Here is a 22266-nt window from a genome sequence, read left to right on the forward strand (position 1 = left end):
TCGGTTAATGATAACAATTTCACCGTACAGCCGACACGTTGCAAGAGGTACAGCTTCCCGTGATCTCAACGGAGGAGTGTCGAAGGAAGACCTTGTTCCTTCCTTTGTACAGGATCACATCGGGAATGCTTTGCGCAGGATTAAAGGATGGTGGAAGAGATGCTTGCTTAGGAGACAGTGGTGGACCTCTGGTTTGCTCGGGATCGGACAACAAACACACTCTTCACGGTAAGCATGCTTATTATGGCTGTACGAAAAAAAACAAAGATGAGAAAAGATTCATAATACTGCACGTGCAATAGTTCTTTAACATTGCGACTGTTGGTCTAATCGAAATCAACAGACCGTTTCAAGGCCATTGATATGTCAATGTTATTATCCCTACAACATTAACTCTATTGAACTATTAAGAAAATAATAATAATAAAGTTTCTTCGATTGAAAATAATCTGAACTATTGGGTTGTTCGGAAAGTGATTTCGTTTTCCAAAATGGAGAGTACACAATTCAATAAAATGTTTATACACTCTAAAAAGATCGTGTTTTCGTTTTTACCAAAAAAAAAAAAAACAAAATGACTTTCCGAACCCCCAATATTTCGATCGAAAAAAAAAATGAAATAGATTGAAAAGTAAACTTTCCTTAATAATCGATTTCGATCAGACTATAGGCAGTAAAACGTGTCTATATCGCTACTGTTTCAACGACAAATTTCATCAAAATCGGATGACTTCTCTTTTAGGTATTACGTCAAATGGTTACGGTTGCGCCAGACCAGGAAGACCAGGAGTCTACACAAAAGTTCATTATTATCTACCTTGGATCCAGCATACGATGTCAAGAGAGGACATTCAATCGTCAATAGTGTCCTGCAAGGGTCACCGATGCCCTCTTGGTGAATGTCTGCCAAAATCTCGAGTATGCAATGGATTCTTAGAATGTTCGGACGGTAGCGATGAACGCAATTGTCCTGTTAATTTTTAACGATAAAAGACTGATCGTCGTATTTGTACGTGAACCTCTGCGTATTTATCCGTTCGTCTGTACGCGCTGAACAAACGAATTAATTAATTGTAGAACAAACGAGTTCAAGAATTCGCGTGTCCGCTCGCTGTCGACGAAAATAGGTTAGCTCGAAATCAATTGGCTGCTCAAGGTCACCGAGGAACTCCCCCCTCCCACTTTACACGTGCTTTGCAAACATGCTTTACAAGCTGGTACTGTGTAAAATTAGATATTCTACCGTGATTCATAATCCTTGTAAGAGATCTTCAGCGACCAATTAATTTTAGCCTAACGATAGTCTCGTTGCCTCGAACAGAGGAGTGAGTTTTTTTTTTTAATAGAAACGAGACATTGAAGGAAACACAAGTACTAGAGAAAAATGTTAGAATGTTCACCGTATCTGTAGGAACAGTTTTGTAAAAATATAAAAAGGTTCGTTGATTTTATATATGTGCAATATATAGATAGAAAACGAAAACTGAAGATAAATGTTAGAGAGTATTGGACATCGGTGTGAGCTGTTTAAAGTTTCAATTGTCAATGTCGGTCGTCTTCTATGCAATTATCTTTATGTTTCATAGTTAACATTAACGCGTTAGAATCGTAAACGTAGAGCGACTAATGGCAACCATTAAGAGATTATTCGCGACGTTATTCGTTCAATGACAAATACGAATAGTCGCCAAGAATCTTATCTCCGAGTAATTCGTACGACTCGGGTATACTTAGCGTAGAAATATTTAGACGAACCTGGCATTTTGATTCATTGTAGTTAGAAAACGAATCTCAAGGCCACGTATTATCGTGCTCGCTCCTTCGGTCTCTTCGTAAGTTCGAAGATTTTTAACATAACGTGTATATATTGTGTCTAATGTATTGTGTAAAAAAATCTTTTAACGCTAATAAATAAGAATTTCTAGAAAACAACCATGCAGTGTGTAACCTTCTGCCTGTAGTGTCGATGTTCGTTCGATCATACGTCGATACCTGAAAAGTACAAAGAATCGATACAACAATAGTTTTTTTTTTTTTAGGTGGTATATCATTTCCTTTTATTAGGACAATTAGAAATAGCACTGAAAATCATATTCGGAAATAAATATTGATTACTTTCGTTATAATACTCTATCGATATTAAAAATGAAAGCTGTTAGAGATTACTGTATTAAGGACAGTACGATCCTTTGAGTAAATAACCTCGGTCAAATAATTGTCGCTCCGTAATAAAACACGTTTAGTACCATAGAAACGATAGAAAAATCGCATCGTTCAAATTCTGTGTACGCCACTTCGGTAAAAAGGATCGAACTGCTGGATTCATTGTTACCCTAAACGATCTTGTCATTCTAAACTCGTGCCTCCCTTTAAGTAGCTCTAATATTAGATTATACCTACGATTAGCACAATATACCAAGTGGTAAAAATCACAATGTAATTTACGTCACGTTCAAACAGCACGCATTTGAAATTCAATATCGAGTTCACAATTTCCTTACTGTTCAAGGTATTTTACCTCCCCAACGGCTGGACCATCAAGACTTTTGCACAACCATTTTCGATCGTTTCAATTTACACGCATCACTCAACGTACGTACCAAGAGTTTTCGAATGTTCTCGAATTCACGCGCGATGAACCGGATGATGTCATACATAAAATAAATTCAGTATTCAATTCTATTTACATATCACGAACGTTCATAGATTCGGAAGACTCGTGAACTGAATTACTCAAGCTTTAAAGTCGTCATAGCGAATCAAAGATACGAGATCTACAAACATGAATTAATTTCGTCTGAATCGATGTGTAGCTCCGTGCGATGTGAAACCGTTAAAGGGGGGGAGGGGGGCGGTCGCAATGAACAGGATTATTTGCTGCAAAAGTCTAGAGGTAATATATCGAACTACTGATATGACGTCCCTAACACTTTATAAATGGCTCATGAATGTTTCTCGATTCTATACTCTTAGTATGTGTGTGTGCGCGCGCGCGCGATACTCGCTCTTCTTTCATGCTCCACTAAAACAATTGCGTGGCAATTCCTTGGCGAGTAAAAGACTGCAATCTTGAAGCGACAGGGTTTGGGCAAAAGTTCGATCACGTTAAAAAATGGTGTAAATGTATAAAAGTGCGATTCAAAAGTAGCAAAACTTTTGTCCATACCTATACTTAATCCAACCTACAGTCTCCTTGTCTCAGCACCGACGTGCGAAATAACTTTTCGCGAAGGATATCGATTCCTCTACATGAACACCTGCTTGACGAATCACAATTACTAGGGATCTAATTGGTTCTATATTACAAAACATTGAGCCGTAGATTACCGAATACCCGTGTAAATTTAACATTACTCGTTCGATCGAATATCGCTTTTTCCGCTTGATTTCAATTTCAATCCGGGCATGGAATCGATGATCCCTCACGAAATGCACAAATACATTGAAAGAGATAGGGCTGTGATATTGAGATGTTGTTAAATCGATTTATCTAATTCAATTCTGTGTCTCTGAAAACGACACAGAATCGCGGATCTATGCACGCGGATGACACTACTCCTCTTCTACTTCTTCTTCGCCCTTCTCCCGAATTCTTAAATTAATTGACGAAGCAATAAATAATAAATCGATGAATCCTCTGAAGACGATACCTCTAATGAGTCGTACTCTTAGACAGACGTTAACTTTAGGCTATGAGTAGTTGAATTGTTGATGTTTTAACCCAATGAATCGACCGCGATGGTACTGAGACCTTTTGGACTAATAGTTGTCTTGAATTGCTCCGGCACAGGATACTCTGCCTGAAAATACGTAAAAGAATAGAAAATATAAGTATATGAGAACGTATCGGAACCGCGCAACGATGTAATTATAATATAGTGAGAAGCGTACATAATCTCCGTTTGGTTTCGGTACCATGACGTTCATTTCGCTAGACTTGCTGCTTATAATTTCTACGTCCATTGAATCCGTGCTCAAATACATCTGGCAGCCGTCTGTTTTGTCAATGGAGATAGTGGGCACCTTTCCTAATACCTGTGATCGGAGAACAAAAAAATAAAACGTATTTATTATTTCATTTTCGTCCATCAAAAATAGATTATCTCGCCAACTTCTCGTAGATGGAGAGAAATCACGAGTCAAAGATCGAACAAGATGTAAAAATAAATTCAAATATCATTTCTCTTCACGATAATTGAATTTGAATATTTTTTCTTAACGAAACCATTTATTTTCTTCTGGTTCTCTCTCTCTCTCTCTCTCTAACAAACCACAGTGTACAAGACGTCGATAGTTTTGTATTGTATATCGAGAAGGAACAACTGCCAGTCACATTTTTTCTTGACCACTCACGGTTCACGCAGTACACATCCTAAACTAAATAATAGTGGATACGTATTGATGACATCTCGAAATCCACAATTGCATAAAGTAAACCTCTTGTCAAAATGCATTGGCAATTCGGTAAGATTTCGCCGAGTTTCATCGCGAAATACATACTCACTGTTCTAATTTCGAGGAAACCTAACCGCGTCGGGAAAATTTCTCTTGAAACGTAATCGTTCTGTGCCCTTAATCGTCTCGTACGTCTGTCTAGGCGGAAATTTTGAACCAGTACAAATGATCTGCGAAAACGACTGGAAAGAATGCCCGAAAGCAATAGGAAATTACATTTGGAGTGAGATTGTGACCGATGTCCTTGACTGCTTGAGGAACGAAGGGATAGTCTGGCGGGTACAGAGAATTATTATTTTTCAGTTGAAAAGAATTAGAGATTCAATGAACATAGCGGTCGGGTAAGTTTTACTTGAAAGTGATATTTGACTTCTTCTATCTGAACGCTATGTTCACGACTAAACCAACCGGAAAGCAAACACCGAAAGACACTATTTATCTAACTTATTTATCGAATGAAATTTTACTAATCGAAACGATAACGCTTGAAGGTCCTCGCGGTGTCCCTTATCTGCACCGTGTTACTGCGTCTAACGTTCTCAAAAATGAAACACGTGAATAACGCTGTAGTGGAAAATGAGGTACTGGACAAAGTTGGATACAAAATGGAGGACCTCGAGCTGAAAGTTAATATACTGACCTATAAAATGCAATACGGCTCTTGGCCCATGCCGCATCAAATTCATAAATCGAACTTCAAGAAGAACCTACGAAATCTTCGGTTAACGTTGTCCAGTCCCAACGACCGCAACGATTGGATAAAAAATGTGTTACTGAGGTATCAGAAAATCCGTGAAGAGATACGTGTCGTTACTTTCATTTTATTAGGGTCGTTGTATCGTTCTCTAGTCCCAGAAGAAACGATTCGTACGTTTCGTGCCCCAAGTACAATTATCCTTCGGGGCAACGACTTACCGAAGTGTTCGATAAGAAGAAGACCATGTATCCGTACCTTCGTCGCGAAGCTTTGCCGCTGGAACACAGCAGCAGATCTTCGAAAAGTAGCAGCGAGAAATCTTCAAAGTAGAATTACACATACTAAAACACGATTACTCGTGTGTAACGTCGATTCTTCTAAATCGGTTATCGTTGCAGGCTAAATTCGATGTTTAAGAGGAGCGTCGTTCGAAGGCAGGGCAAAGTGTCGAAAAGCGAAAATTTCGAAGTGCGGAATCGAAACGCGTTCTTGCCCTCTTTGTGCTCGAGAAAGAGAAACAGCAAATCGACGGGCCAACTCAGCAGGTATACGAAAAGGTTTCGAAACGAAAAATTCACGTCTTGTAAGAAATTCTCTAAAACCATGGACGAGTGCAAACGGTATTTAAAAGAGTTACACGATAGTAACAAAAATCTGGGATTAGTGGGCAGTTCCTCCGAAGTCAGTGACGATTCTTCGATGAAAAATGTTTGGTCGAAAACAAAGGTAAATACTAACGAAATAGTAGAGAGAACAGTTACCGATAATCTGTTCGATTGTATTACAGGGTATGTGTACCCAACAAAAGGATCCAATTGGTGATCAATTTGAAGGAAACGAATCGAACGAGAAAGAAGCAAATTTAGAAGAAGAAACGAATTCGAAAGAAATAAATTTAAAGCAACAGAACAAAGAGAATTGTTTGAAGCTATCGAACGCAATTTACCCGATCTTGAAACTAATCGATAAACGTTTGAGACCTTCGAAAATGAATATAACGTTCTGCACCGAAATGTTTCCACCGAAATCGATATCGAATGCCTTAGTACCGCAACCGTGTGAACAGAAAAAATTCATGGAAACGTCTCAGGAGGCTCTGTACCGAGTGAAGAGGAAATTGGAAAGTTTGCACAACGTGTTGCGAACATATGCGATACAAAATCCTGACTCACCCACGGAAACCAGAATACAGGAATACGACAAGCAAATGGACAACATTTGTCAAAACGTCAGAGACACGCTTGTCATGGCTGCGACAGAAACCGAGAAATGGAACGAGAAGAAACGAAACAAAGTAAGTTTCGATACTGACACCGGAAAGTATTCTGACGAGATGCAACAAACGGTCTACATCAGTTCCGAACAATGCGAGAGTGACGAAACGGGCAAAAGTTCTAACTTGTCCGTTCAAAATTATTCAAACGTATTCGATACTTGTTATCCGCGCAACATGAACAATTTTCACTGGTCGTTTCTAAAACAATCAGACAATACAATATATTCTCTGAACAATCAGAAATCCGATGGTGTTATGGACGATGGATATCCCTCCACCGTTAAATACGATAAAATTCCTGAGAGAATATATTATACCATTTCGTCCGACTTGTTCGACGAGCAAGATCTTACCGGGGAAACAACTGTAACAAAAAATTACGCGTTACCAGACATGTATAATGAAAGCAATCGAATAGAGTCATTTAATTTCTCCAGTCAGCATACCGTTCCAATAGAAACCGATGAAGATTTGATACTATTATCACCAACCTCGAGCAGGACAGAAATATCAAAAGACAGTGAATCCGATGACAAATCTACAGCATTATTACTTCAAGAAGCACTGCAATTCAAAAAAGCACTGCTGACACGCGTTGAACTTGAAAAGGTGTGTTACATCGATGACAAGAGAGAAAATATAAACAGCGAATGTATGTCAGAATACAGTAAATGTTCTTACATTAACAATAATCTTCAATCTAAGTTCTTGGACATCATATCGGAGGAACAGTCTCTTAGTAGCTCTACGGACAAAACTAATCGGACTTACATGTTTTTCAATATAAAGCAGAACAAACAATTACCACATGCGTCGACATTCGACAATAACGTGATAGACTTTACGCATCAAAATGAGATTAAAGATCAGAATTTACATGGAGGATATTTTGATTCGAAACAGAATCTTTGTTCGTCTTCCAAATATTTCAGTTTCAATAATGTATCTCAAGAAGGGAACAAACTTAATGCTAATAAGTTGTCTTTACCGAAACATAATTATTTACAAGGAAACGAATTTATAGAAATGGTTCCAAGTACTTTGCAAATAAAGTACTTAAATCATACTTTAGATAAGTCCGATAAAAAAGTTATGGAAATGAACTTTACCAACTGCTTAAAGCATGTAGAAGCGAATACGAATGAACGTGAAATATGCTACAATTATGAAAACGAAGGAGAGAATTCTGAAACAAATTTCTTATGTATGAACAATACAAATGAACTTATAAATTGTAACATTGATAGTGTGGAATTATTTTCACACAATTTAAATGAAACCTTGTACGACGAGGAGAATCAAAATTCAAATAAGAACGAAGGTTGTAATTTTCTAGACTCTGAATCTCTGGAACAGTGTACAAATGTACCATCTATGAAAGATGCAGAAAACGACTTATTAAACCCAAAATTAAACTTATCGAATAATGAAAAATATATACAAGACAATGAAATATTAATGTCAAGTCCAAATTTGAGTTTAAAACGACATCTTGGAGCATGTTCACTCATCGAGAAAACATTGGTAAAAACAAGTATTGAAAATACAGCAGAAAGACATATGTTGATAGGAAAAGCAGATGCAATATATGAATTATCGCTCTCTGAAAGTAAAGAAAACTCAATTGAAACAAATTTGATACAGGATTCTTTAACATCCAGTATCAATAATCACTCTAATGACTCTAACATTCCAGAACCATTATCCGTAACTGTACTGATTAATAAATCAACAGACGAAGAAGAGTTAAATTTAAATTGGTCAAATGTCAAGAACAATTTTAGCAATGATTGCATTAATGAAAAAAACACACAAACAATGTCAACAAACACAATAACTCTTCAAAAATATGATTATGTAGGTATAGAGAATTATGACAAACAAGAGCCAATATGCAATGAAGTTACGATTTCTACAGAAAAATACAGAGAAACAGATATTCGTTACGATCGATCTAACACACTCAAAGATGGACAGAACAGTTCGGTTACAGAAAATTCGTTAACAGATCTAGGTAATCAAAATTCAATTAATGAGGCAGACTTCTGTAGATCTTATTCCAACCTCATTTCTCCGAATAGTAGTTTATATTTCACAGATGAAGCTTCAAGTTCTACTGCAAAGTTAAATAATTCATATTCAAAACATTTGGAAAGTAATTTACATTTAAATTTAGATACACAAACAAGTAAAAAAGAAGTACATTGTCAAGACAAAAATTCAAAAGACACTGAAAATACTGACTCACTACCCATTTCCTTGTCAAATGAGAATAAAAAAATAGTTACTACGACTATAACAAATACTCAAAAGTCGTGTTTTAAAGTTTTAGATAAGAAACAAAATCAAAAAGTATCAGATTCTTACAATAAAACAAATGATAAAACTGATTTAAATTATTCCAAAAATTATAAAAATGTATCACTTTTTAATAAAACAGAGCAAACATCAAAGACAGAAAATGAAACGTTAAATAATAAAGCTTCAACTTCGTACATTAATACTAATAATTATACTTTACTACCACAAAAAAATATGAATGCTGGGGATAAAGCACAGTCCAGTGTATTACTAAATAAACCAAATACATTAAATGTAGACCAAAATACGATTTTGTCGAAAACATCATTGTGTCAAATTTCTCCAAGGGACATAAAAGAGAATACGACACTAAAAAGAATGAATACAACAATCAAGTCAAAAAATCAAGAAAGTTATACTTCAAAGACTGAAAAACTAAAGAAACCAGTTACTCAGCAAAATGTAAAGGATTTAAAATCTGATTTGAATACCGTTCGTAATTCAATGCCAACACACATAAAAGTTAAAGATTTATCTGTTGAATCTAAACATAATACAGACTGTAATGTTAACTTGAATAAACAGAAGTCCCAATCTCAAATCAATTTTCGACTAAACGAATCAGCAAAACATGTTACTTCACAGTCATATGAATCTCCAAGGAATACAAACACGATAAATAACACTCACTCTTTAGACACTAAATTAAAAAATCATGCAAAATTATTATTATCAACACCTAAAACTTCTTCAAGATCTTGTATACCAATTTTAAAAAGCCGATTAGAAGCAGCACGACGATCAGAAAATGAAACAAGACCTAAGAGTCCAATGAGAGGTCCGCTAACAATGACTATGCTCTGGAGGGATAATTTGTGTCGTAAAAATCACAATGTAATGGAAGAATCTATCAAAGTAGAAAGCAAATCGGAAAATAATGAACAATATGCTGAAGAAATAAACAACTGTATTAGAAAGACAGATGATAATTGGAACCAAATTGAAAAACAAAATTTGCTAAAAGCATCATATTCTGTACAAAATTTAAGTCCGAATATTAATAGTAACATTGATCCGCAAGAACAAATGGTAATATATGTTAATATATACACAAAATATGACCAAAACACGACAAAAATAGTAGATCCAAACAAATTCTTGGAATATATTAGAACCAGAGAGCTAAATGTAGAAAAAGTAACCACAGAAAATCAGTCTAACAAAATTGATATAGAATTTTCAACAGACTCCATAGAAAAGGAAAAAAGTATAATGCACAAAATTGTTACCATCGTTTCTTCTGTCATAAATGGTAATGAATTAGATCAAAATAAATTGCCCGATTTATCTGCACCAACAGCAAAAACTGAATCATTAACTAATGCATTATCAAATGCCAAGTTGAAACATTTATGTTTTCTTTCCGTTGAGCAGAGGGAAATCGATGTTACTGCTAAACCATCCGTAATTGATACAAGTACATCAATTTCGGATTTAGGAAAGGCTTCAAAAACACCGGAAAACAAGTTAAATAAGTTTCAAATATGTGGAACACCTAAAGAGTTAAACAATGACGAATACATAGCATTACTTGAAATTCTCCATCAGGAGCCAAATATTGTACATCTACAAGACTTACAAAACGTTTGCAAGAAACTTATATCAGAATATAAAAAACCTGAGTAACACTCAATCACAAATAGTATCTATTGTATGCATTTATAAAAATTCATAATTATCAGATATATATTTTTGTAATATTATGCTTTTATTTTCTAATACAGGGCGTGTACTTCATGTAATTATATTATGTATATATGTACACATTTGGTAATAAAAATATTTTTTACACAATATTCGATCAAAGATATGGAATGTGAATCAATTTCCTGTTTTTCGTAAAAATAAACAACATACCTGCATTTGTACACTCTGACAGTTGACGAATTCGATGCTCGATACAACAGAGTCGAAAACAACAGACGATTTACGACATGAATCCATAACAACAGAGTTAATTTTGCCTTTAATGACTAAAGTACTGTCTTGACATCGGAACATATAGATAACATTATTCATCTCTACTTTATCGATGAGTAAATCTTTATTTCCTTTATGATATTCCTACAATAAAAATAAAATTTACATTCCGTAATTAATGTTAATTTTTACAAATATAGAATATTAAATATTACTACTACTTACTATAAGCCATTTCTTTCCATCTTTAGTAAATACAGGGGGTTTGTCAATGGGTGCACTTGCAGGTGGTACAGTTTTTGATGGTATAGCATTATCGACTACTGGTGGTTTAAATGGTGCTGGACCAGTCCTCAATGAAGGATTCTTATGTGTTTGCATTTCAGAAGTAACTTTTTTTAAGTCTGTAAAATAAGATGTATCAATTGATTTTGTACAATTCTCTGGTTAAATATTTTATTAACATTGTATAACTATACTATATTTACTCTTTGTAATAGCTTCTCCTTGATTAATTTCTGCAAAAAGAGCACTTCTATCATCGGCAATGTTAGCTGGTGCCACATCTCCAATAAGCATGCATGGTGGTGGAGGCGGTGGTACACATGCTGGTGCAGAGCCAGTTTTTGCCCATACCAATCCTGTTGTGTGATGTTGACGTACATATTGCTGAAGATCACTTAGTGTTTGCACCCAAGCCTTGCACCATTCAGCATGTACTTTATCTCTGTAGATATAAAAGACTAAATGAACTGTGCATCAGTAATTAATTTTCCAGGAACATAAATTACATATCATAAAAATAATAACAAAAAGAAAACATTTAATTCATTGTTATTATTTAAGAGTTAGGAGTTTACAATACAAACTTACTTTTCCTTCCATTCTTTTAATACACGATTAGTATAAAACTGTCCAGCATCGTTCATCTCTTTTACATAAGGTGCTGGCGTAGGTGATACAGCAACCCATCCTAAAGCTGGAATACTTTCACTAATTGCTGATAAATGATTAAAAAATTGAGATCCTCTATTTTTCTCACGAAAATCTTGAATCTGTTCAATTTGTGTAGATGTAAGTGATAGAAGAGAAACTTTTTCCGATTGACTCACTGGAGCTGCACGAGTTGCTGCAGTTCGAATAAATTCCAATTGAATTCTATAAAAGGGATAAAAATATTTAGCAATTAAAATAAACATATTCAATATCTAAAATAAAATTACAATGAACTACTTACTGAAATGCCTTTTCTACAAGCTTGCTGTGAGTAGCTACATCACTGCCAATTTTCTCACTCAACTGTAAGTATTCTTTTACAGGTCCAGCCAAAAGATCTTCATAGCCTGCGACTGACATGCTGACAGATTTGTCCAATGCTGATTTACGTAGTGACTGAGTAGATGAGGCAGACTGTACAGATGCACTGTTTCCAATTGACTGAGACTTCTTTGGTGATGGTGTACTTGTTTGAACAGCAGAGTCTTGAGTTTCAGTTATAGAATGAGTCTGTACTTTCTCCAATCGTTTGGTAACGCTTTCCAATCGATTTACCAGTTCTTCTAAGTGATCTTCCTTATCACTTGCTTCACAGCCTTAAATACAATACAAAGTCAGTGAATTATTATGTATAAGAAATAATATAGTTAATAAAAAAAATCGAAAAGTTTCTCATTAAAACAATAACATAAGCAACTATTTTTATTGTTTATAAAGTAATCAATAAATGCAAAAAATTTGCTTCAGATATTTATATGACCTTATAACAAAATAAACATCTTCTTTGGTATAATTGTATCATTTTTCATACTGCACTTTATATATGTTAATTAAACTAAAGACAATCTATGTTCATTTTTCAAATCTTTAAGCGTAATATGAAATTTTCAATAATTGGAGAAAACATACTCCAGAAAGTTCGTATTTATGTCGAGTACATTAAATATAGAATGAATTTATAAATAGATGTGTCAAGATCCCACAGCCACTAGATCATTATGTTGCAAGCAATATGCAATAGAAATAAATTCGTGTCTCCACTCAATTATTAAAAATATTTATGAAAATTAAATTTAAAGCAACTATAAATGCACGTCATAGTTGCATTCAAATAGACTCTGTACCAAATTGATATTTCGTTTCGATTATTATTGGTTAGAAATAATACGAAGAATGAAATTCGAAAATTAGAATTATAACATTAATTTGTTCTACTGTGTGCATGAATATTTTATAACATTTGAATTTAAAACAATAGACAAATTAAATCATTCGTTTCCACTGTTTCAATTTAAAGCTAATAAAACGCCAATTTTAAAATTACACTTTGTTTAATTATTCGTTCATTTTATCGAAAATTATTTCTAGAAGAACGAATACTTGCGTGCGCGAGACCTCGCCTTTTCAGAAACTGGTGAAGAACTAAACCACAGTTCTAATGATATGCGACGCGAATACATGCCCGCCTATTCTTAGGAAAACTCCGAAAACTGAATCGCGAGTATATGTATGTATGTACTTTATAAAATCTGCGTGGGTAGATAATATTTTGTATGGTAGATTTCACATATTTACAAGTATTCGATAATTAAAAATTTTGTATAGATGTATATTCTAGTATGTATGTTCGAAAGTAAACATATACGTTCAAAAGTTTTTTATTCTTATCGTATAAAGTTTGTTAAATAATACCTTGTGGTAAAAAGTAAATAGGTCACAATGTAAAAATAGAATAAGTAAAAATGAAACAATGTATGAAACAGCAAACAGTTTTGATACTGTTGAGTACCTTTCCACGATTCGAAACAAATAACTTCCGACATGCACATATTTCAAACCTGATATGTACCAATATGCCACCCACGGTGTTTCAGTCTTTCTTGAATACAAGAACAACACTCATATGCGTTGTGAAATATTACTTATGAAATCATATTTTAAACTTGTACGAGTTAATATCTACTTTAAGGAATACAAAATGTCTACTTTTGATATAAAAAAAAAATCATACCCAAAATATAACAAAGTTATTATAACGCAACTCAATAGCAATTCTGTCCAACATTGACACAGGACGCTTACTGATGCTACGTTAGGTATCGCGTCACGTATAAACACAATACGGTATGTAAAGGAGGACAAAGCCATGTAAAGAACAACACTGTTTTTCAGCATAATATAATCAAGTTCGTAAAATAAATTTCGATAAAAATCATACAAAGTAAGAAATGGATTTAGGGTGAGCCCTAACCGGCGTGCACCATCGGTCCTAGTGGGTCAAACCTCACTCTGTGCTCCGTCGCATTTTGCGCGGCCTGCAATAAATCGGAGAAGAATCTGTGACGCCTTAAAGCTAGTTCGTCGCGGGCGACCGGCGTCGCTGGTGGTTCTTGCATTCCGCTGCACTCTTCCGAGTCATGCTCGCCATCGTCCTCCTCCGATAGCCAACGAGGAACTGACGAAACTGCGTATCATACATCCGAATATAGACATCTTGTCCATAAAAAATCTTCCATTAGATGATGCAATTTTCATGTTCATAATAAAACAATAATTCAACTGTAATAGATTCGAAGAGAGAATCGACTTAGGAGACCTTCCACCACTTACATGTCCCAATTAGGGAGATACTTCTCCCACTTCTTTGAATGATGACTAGTGATGGGATTAAGCATATCGCAAGTAGTATCGAAATCTGATCAAAGAAGTTTAATCGTTGATTCATAGTGACAGAAATGTTCGTGTAATTAAAAAATCGTCAAGTCGATTCTTTCTACAACCTACCTGATTGTAATATACGTAGAACCAAAAAGGTTTTAAAATAAAATTTTAAGAGTACGTTACACAAACACAACAGATCTACAGTGTCTAAAGTTTAGTTACTGTAACAAGGTAGATCTTGTTAGACGAAACACTAATACAGATTAAACACAACAATGCAATTAGCACGGAAGGCACTTTTCGTTATACTATCATCCAGCTAAACATTGTTATTATCGTCAAACAAATTTTATTACGGCGAAATTTGTATATCGGAAAAATGACACGCGCGGATACCGAGAACTTGAAAATTAAGAAAATTGCATATATAAAGTAATTTAGAAAAAAAGGACAGAAACACACGATCCGTGAAAATATACCTGGCGTCGTCTTTTTATTCGCATTGTTGTCGTTCGGACATGCTTCGAAAACGGAATCATCACCTTCTTCTTCTGGTCCATCATCGATCGTTCTTTCGATATATGCAGCGGAAGAGTCATAAAGGTTCGTTTTAACAATGCTAGGGATACCGGAATTCAGTATTGTCTCCATCAACCCACCCCCACCTCCCCCGTCACCAATCCCGCTTGTGTTATCACATCCATTTACTTCTGCATTTCCACTCTCTTCTCCTTTCTTATTATCTTTCGTTTGATCGCTCGCATTTTCGTTATTATCGCCGTCCACCTTGTCATTCGATTCCTCAATCGATTCCTTTCTCAATCGAGAACCATCGTTGATTTCGTCTCGTTTACCGGAAGGCAACGGACTCTTGACAGTCAAGTCGTCGACCACTTCCGTGGAGCAGTTCTCCATAGATGGAGAAACTTTCTCCAATCTCTGCACGTCACCGTTCAACTTCTCTTCACGTCCAATCGGCACATCTTCTTCTGCTTTTGTAGAATTGACAGGAATTATTTGCGATTCTGTCGCTTTTTGACTTTGTTTCGTCACATCGCTGTTCGGCTTCTCCTTCTTCGAGCTTTTGTTGCACACACAGCATTTAAACATCGTCGATATCGATTATGGATTTCCGTTGTATCAGCAATAAACGCTTTCGCCGCTTTCAGTCGAACTCGGGGTTATGTATTTTCCAATATCGACGGTATTTCTATATCGCGATTATTATCGATCCGTTGGATCGAAAGTGGTCAATGTAAAACGCGCGTAAAAAATTGAGTAAAATATATCATACGATTCAACGAGAGAAATACAAATTTCAGAAATATATACAAGACTAAGGTCGTAACAATGTAAAATATTGATTATAAATTTGAAATTTGGTGTTAATTTATGAATTCCATATCGTAATGTGGTTAGCAGTTACGATTAAACAACATTCCTTAATATGTAACGATTATTGACTCGGAATATGAAAAATAATAACCAGTATGAACACTTTAATAGTTAGATTCAAGTTCGGCACAGACTCCTCACAGCCGAAATAACTGGTACTTGAATATTTTAGTTTGAACAAGGGTTCTGCTAGTCCACAGGCAGCAGAACTTGACGATCGAATATTCTATTCCAAGCGGATTTCCCACGGGAATCACGCACTATAATTTGTTCAGCATACAAATGTACTACAATTACATTTATTCACAGCCAGTTTGTGTATTTACGGTCAGTGTCCGCTAACATTGTAAACGTCTAATTATGAGTACACCCAATGAAACAATGTCGGGACAATTAATTAACATCTATTATTTCCTCTTTCTATTGAAAACATTAAGCATGTAACTAACAGACAACGTATACTGGAGAAACTGCCGCTACTTTTGAAACAGCAGAGATAAAATATTTATATCACCTGTGACAAACTTGTCCAAATGTTTCAACAATTCGGACGTACCCTTTAGGCATCACATACAGATAACAGTTTTGATAATACTTTAATAATATTTCAATGAACTATCGAAAGCACAAAGTCGTTTTGATAAAAATAACAATTTTTAAGAAGCAGTAGCTAACGAAGATCCGTAACGTATTTTCCCCGTGAAATTCTCTTAATGGCGCGATGATCGATCTCAACTACGTGCAAGTTTACGTTATCGAGATTAGTCCGGTGACAGAAATGGGCGTTGCACGCTAACCGAGTTTTGAATCTATAGAAAGAGACGATCATAAAATTGCAATTATATACGATCCTCTCGAAACAGCAAATATTGTTTGCATCTTTTAACGACTTCCGATTACAATTAACGGAAAACACGGGCAGAATAAATTTTGTGTCAGGTAGCAAATACACGCCCTTCCTAACGAGAACGATACACCCCTACGAATGTTAACTGTAATCACGTTTCTCATAATCACACAGAAAAAACTGATAATTCGCTGGAACTTGTAAAGAGTCAATAAATATACACGCACACGGAAATGATATCAGAAGCACATGTCATTTCAATATGTGCAGGTAATGTATGCAACAAGAACAGGTACGTTAATACGTCGATGAACAAGGATATGAATGAACGACTAACCAATCATTAGAAAAACTTGGTATACACTCATTTCCCATGAATCATTTCTGCTGATTCAATTATAAATAGTTTAATTGACAATTAACATCGTATCAATATCAATTCCTGATATATTTTAACAACAAATCAATTTTCACGCAAAACATTCTTCAATGCGCGTTCAAAATTTGGCAAGCTTTTAAATGATCAACGTGATGTCATTTTAAATCGTTATACGAATTAATGTCTTTGGGTCTTCGAATAATTTCCAAGTGTTTTGGACCAAACAAATATTTCCACCTTCGATGATTTCGATATAACTGACACTTAACAACTGAATAAATTCGAATTAATACACAAATGGAAAATTTTAATTCAATTACGAGACCCGTGAGGGTGGAGTTTCTGCCCTCAAAAACAGCCTACTTTGGAAGCAACCGGCGCAATACTCTGCCGCTTCTAGTTTCGACCGGCACACTGCGGTGCTGCCACAGAGTGGTCGAGACCCGAAATTGTTGCAAGTTTCTTAGGTAGGAGCCACGTGCACCATAGGACTTTCGAAATGTGACTTCGTTTCTAACAGGACTACAAAACTTTGAATTCTTTTCCTTAGTGACTATTAAATAAATTTTATGGTTCATTTAATTTGTAATTTACACTTTATATAAGTTTGTCAACGTAATAAAAGTAATTAATATGAAAACAAGACGAATGTTATTATTAATGTTGCTCAAAGTAATCAAAAATCAAAAATTAGAAACGGAGATCTCTTATATATAAGTGCTTCTGTAACTTACAAAACATAAAATACATAATATATATTTGTATTTATAACAAAATTTTAGCAGAATATTAAAACATTTTTCACAGATAAATCGGAATCGATGTTCAAATATTATACACGTTTTGAACAAACATGCACATTAGTATGATTCATACATATTATAAACGAATATGTCATTTCTGATACCCCCACATATATAGTTTATTTTTTTATCAGACTTTATGTTACATGTATAAATAACTTATACTGATAATGATAAATTTTATCTAACATTTGTCGAAAGAATGAATTGTGATATGAGCACATCACCTATGGAGTGTAAATAATATTATAAATAAATCGGAATATATTAAATTACAATGTGAATTCACAATTCACAATAGAACGTATAACTGTTACAAGAGTTTTTGCGGAATGCATAAATATATAAAAATTCTAGATATACGTTATTAATTAAAATTTAAAAATTGGAAATTGTAATTCTAGGTAATGCTTATATAATTTTAAAATCCATGTGTAAATTTGTAATAAATAGTTGAACATTATCTTGGAAGAGCACAATGAAATTTCGTATCATTGCACCTAAGATATCGACATTTAAAATTTCATAATCAGTATTTACTCGTATCTTTATTAATACTACTTTATATTTTTATAAAACTACGAAAATGCTATTAACTAACATATCAATGTTTTATCTTTATAGTGTATGAATTTTATATAGGAAAAGATAAAGTTAGTATATAAAATTTGTTAATACTATATTGAAAAAAGCAATTATTTGATACTCACGATCTTTCCACATATTTAAAACCTTTTTGTAAGCACCTGGTACCATTAAGGAATCATTCTGCGCAATTTTACGAACTTCGGACATTATTAGAAAAATCTTCTTTTCGTTAACACTTAACCGAATTATTAACAAAAAACAACTATATAAAATGCGAAGACTTATGCGTCCGATGTGTAACTGATGAATGATGATAACGGACTCACTTCGTCAGCTTTCACGATGGAATTTTAATCTCGCGTCAGAATCACAGGACCGTGTCATACAACCAACCTAATAGTAAAAAATCTCAGCAACGAAATTTTTTATTTTGTTCTAATTCTAATTTTAACTCCTAATTAAACAAACTTTAAATTATAAAACAATTGAAACGATAAACTTAAAGAAAGAAAATCGGATACATTTTTATAAGTTTGTATATTTTTCCATGCTGTACGATAAATTTCCTTATTTAAATCGTGAATTATAAATTTATGTATCCTTATAAATAAGCAATTTTAAATGTTTTCGTCAAAAATACGTCATTTGTGAACATGGAAGTTAGAGAACAAAAATTTTCAGTTGTGATACGTGTAAATACATGTCTTAATAATTTATATAATGTACTTTATCAAATTTCGCATATTTATTCAATATTACGAAGCATCAAGGTACGTTACCAGGTGTCAAGTGTCAGGTGTAGCATAGTATGACTCACAGTCGAAACGCAGCAGGAGGTAAACTGCACAAGTATAACCATGTTCATAACCAAACCAAACTCTCTGTTATATCTTTTAACAAAGAAAACTACAGTTCTAATTTTTTCAATCACTTATTTGAACATATTATACACCTCACATATATACATATACATATACATATACATATACATATATATATAAATTAATATATATATGTATATATTATATATATATCTGTATGTATGTATGTATGTATATATTTTTTGTTTCACGTTCAAGTATCGATAATGTAAACTACAAAATCTCGTAAATAGCATAGTAAAATGTTTTCAGAAAAGTTGATATGTATCTAGTGGCTGTGGTATGTGTTAATAACTATTACACGAAATATGTACACTCACTTACCAATATGAAGCCTTGCTGAAGTTCAGCAACATGTATGCTGTCACTTTATGACAATTGACTCGACAATAACACAACAAACACGATGCACAAGTGATAAGATTTCAATCTGACAACATTACTACACTGGGGCGTTTGCCGGATACCGGAAGTACTACTCTTGCTATTATAACAGCTTAGAATTGTTAACTGCACATGCGCCTACATTCAAGCGCATTGCCTTCGAAAAGAAATATACCCTCTGTCTGCAGTGTTTCTCAAAACGTTTAAAATTATCAAATTAATAACAAATAAGAAGAAAAAACTTTTCTACCTAATAGATCAATAAATTTATAACGATATACATTCTTAAATGATTTTGGATTTAGTGTTATGCTTTTTAATAGAAAGTTTTAATTAACTTAACAAGATATAATTAAAAATACAATCGCACGTTTACGGAGTTCTTATGTATGGATATACATACATACATTCTGAATTTAACATAAAAATATAATATAAACCAATACTTCGAATGTTCCGCACTAGTCTACATACTCCTTAGTGGTGCCATCTGGTTCTGCGGTCAAAAAAAGTGACTGCAGTAATTACGTTGAGTCACATAATAATTATATCTATTATTTTCTTTATCAGTATTCGTTATCATGAGGTATAAGGTTTCATAGTATTTTCAGACCCCGTATTATAAACACGTAGGATACGATTTTTTAGAATATAAACTTTACTATAATCATATCCGCACAAACACATCCTAATGTTACTATTTTGCTGAGAAAGCAATATATCATAATATATAAAGTGATTGATTTTATTGATCTACGACGAATTAAAAACAGGGTACGCAGAATATCATACAAATAGAAACATGAGCACAAAATTCATATTTATTGAATCAATGGAAAGTTTAATCATACCTCAGTATCATACATTGCTGGGAACATTCTTGATCCTTTGGCTTATTTGGTTTATTGCTAAGAAACGTTACAACAGACACGAAAGGGTGCCAACAGAAGCTGAAGTTGAGAAGAAACTTGCAGAGTGGAAACCTGAATCATTAATACCTAATCCACAAAGCATTCATTCATCTCTAAATCCAAGATGTGTAACATCTAAAGCTGGAAAGAAAATAACAGTCAATGGGAAGGATTGTTTGAATTTAGGTACGCACAATTACTTAGGTTTAATAGAAAATAATGAAATAGAAAAGGCAGCAATAGCAACAATAAGAAAATATGGTATTGGATCTTGTGGTCCACGTGGATTCTATGGTACTGTTGATGTACATCTTGAATTAGAAGAGCGTTTAGCAAGTTATACAGATACAGAAGAAGCTGTGGTATATTCATATGGATTTAGTACAATAGCATCTGCAATAGCAGCATATTGTAAACGCAAAGATCTTATATTTGTAGATGAAAAAGTAAATTTTGCTATCCAAAAAGGATTAGATGCATCTAAAACTAATGTTAAATATTTTAAGCACAACGACGTAAATGATCTCTGTGATCTATTAATAAAACAAGCAAAACTAGATGAGCAAGATCCTAAAAAAGCATCCAAAACTAAACGCTTTTTAATAGTGGAAGGTATTTATATGAACACTGGAAATATTTGTCCACTACCAGACTTAGTTGCACTTTGTAAAAAATACAAATTAAGAATATTTATTGATGAATCCATATCATTTGGAACTCTTGGTGCACATGGGAAAGGTATTACAGAACACTTTGGTATTCCTAGACATGAAATTGACATGATTATGGGTAAGTAGTGTTATTAAATATACATTATAATTATAATTATTATCCATTATTATATTTGAATAATTTATTTGTAGGATCTTTGGAGTGGGCAATAGGATCTATTGGTGGCTTCTGTGTAGGCACATCATTTGTTATTGAACACCATCGTTTATCTGGACTTGGATATTGCTTTTCTGCGTCTCTGCCACCACTCCTGACATCTGCTGCTATTACTTCCCTGGATATTATGAAAAATAATCCACAGATATTTAAATCACTGAGAGATAATTGCATGGCTATAAATAGTGGACTTCAAGATATTCACTGTCTAGAATGTTCAAGTTTTCCAGAATCTCCAGTGAAGCATGTATATTTGAAAACAAAATTAGATCGTAACACAGAAGAAAAATTACTTTCTAAAATCTCTGAAAGATGTATTGAAAATAATTTAGCTGTTATAACTCCTGTTTATCTAGAAGCGGAAAGAGATTTACCTAGACCTAGTCTTAGACTCTGTATTTCTACTCTTCTTAACAAAAATGATATTGATTTTGCACTGAATGTATTAAAAAAGTGTGCTGAAGAAATTCTATTGACATAAATTGGAGGAAAATCAAACATTTTTTGAAATAATATTTAAAAATTAGCACAAATATTCTGCATATGTACTATTTATCATCATCTCTGTACAGTTATGCAATTATTGCACAAACGTATAAAGATCTCTTACTAAGTGTACAAGCAAAGCATTTCTCTACTTTACAAATATTTTATTTTTGATTCAATATGATGCCATATCCATGCAATTGTGATGTGTTTTATATTTGAAAGATTAATTTAACAATATTTATGGATATATACATCTTATATGTAATTTGAAAGGAACACAAATAAACACAAAGTACAAAATAGAATGTATGAATAGGTTTATCATTTTATATTAC

The 22266-nt window shown here is 33.8% G+C and overlaps 4 protein-coding genes across 10 annotated transcripts in view; 3 read left to right on the plus strand and 1 right to left on the minus strand.

Moving 5' to 3' along the window:
* Window positions 1-1926, plus strand: part of LOC143151219 (uncharacterized) — a 59711-nt gene extending 57785 nt beyond the window's left edge. For all 3 annotated transcript variants that reach the window (XM_076320136.1, XM_076320153.1, XM_076320147.1), the window contains 2 exons: window positions 31-228; window positions 743-1926. In XM_076320136.1, coding sequence (XP_076176251.1) covers window positions 31-228; window positions 743-984 — 440 coding nt within the window. In that variant the 3' untranslated portion in view covers window positions 985-1926. The remainder of the gene's footprint in view (window positions 1-30; window positions 229-742) is intronic.
* Window positions 1927-2018: 92 nt separating this feature from the next.
* Capt (adenylyl cyclase-associated protein 1) lies at window positions 2019-19740 on the minus strand. 5 transcript variants are annotated; one of them, XM_076320164.1, is made up of 9 exons: window positions 14846-15491; window positions 13957-14169; window positions 11947-12301; window positions 11583-11867; window positions 11198-11436; window positions 10935-11113; window positions 10647-10853; window positions 3892-4035; window positions 2019-3800 (listed from the first exon to the last, which is right to left on the minus strand). In XM_076320164.1, the coding sequence occupies exons 1-9, from the start codon at window positions 15474-15476 to the stop codon at window positions 3717-3719; spliced, it is 2337 nt and encodes a 778-aa protein (XP_076176279.1). In that variant the 5' UTR covers window positions 15477-15491; the 3' UTR covers window positions 2019-3716. The 5 variants fall into 5 exon arrangements, with proteins under 5 accessions (XP_076176279.1, XP_076176299.1, XP_076176289.1 ...); XM_076320184.1 differs by lacking the exons at window positions 13957-14169; window positions 14846-15491 and adding an exon at window positions 19584-19740 and having other exon boundaries at window positions 2021-3800; XM_076320174.1 differs by lacking the exons at window positions 13957-14169; window positions 14846-15491 and adding an exon at window positions 13090-13175 and having other exon boundaries at window positions 2021-3800.
* Window positions 6072-10577, plus strand: LOC143154096 (uncharacterized). The gene has a single exon (XM_076325917.1). It carries the CDS (start codon window positions 6141-6143, stop codon window positions 10413-10415), a length of 4275 nt encoding a protein of 1424 aa, XP_076182032.1. The 5' UTR covers window positions 6072-6140; the 3' UTR covers window positions 10416-10577.
* Window positions 19741-20115: 375 nt separating the features above from the next.
* Window positions 20116-22233, plus strand: Spt-i (serine palmitoyltransferase subunit I). The gene is made up of 2 exons (XM_076320215.1): window positions 20116-21343; window positions 21418-22233. The coding sequence occupies exons 1-2, from the start codon at window positions 20446-20448 to the stop codon at window positions 21921-21923; spliced, it is 1404 nt and encodes a 467-aa protein (XP_076176330.1). The 5' UTR covers window positions 20116-20445; the 3' UTR covers window positions 21924-22233.
* The last annotated feature ends 33 nt before the right edge of the window (window positions 22234-22266 follow it).

This window comes from Ptiloglossa arizonensis, chromosome 1 (assembly GCF_051014685.1).
Source record: "Ptiloglossa arizonensis isolate GNS036 chromosome 1, iyPtiAriz1_principal, whole genome shotgun sequence".
Classification (NCBI taxonomy): Eukaryota; Metazoa; Arthropoda; class Insecta; order Hymenoptera; family Colletidae; genus Ptiloglossa; species Ptiloglossa arizonensis.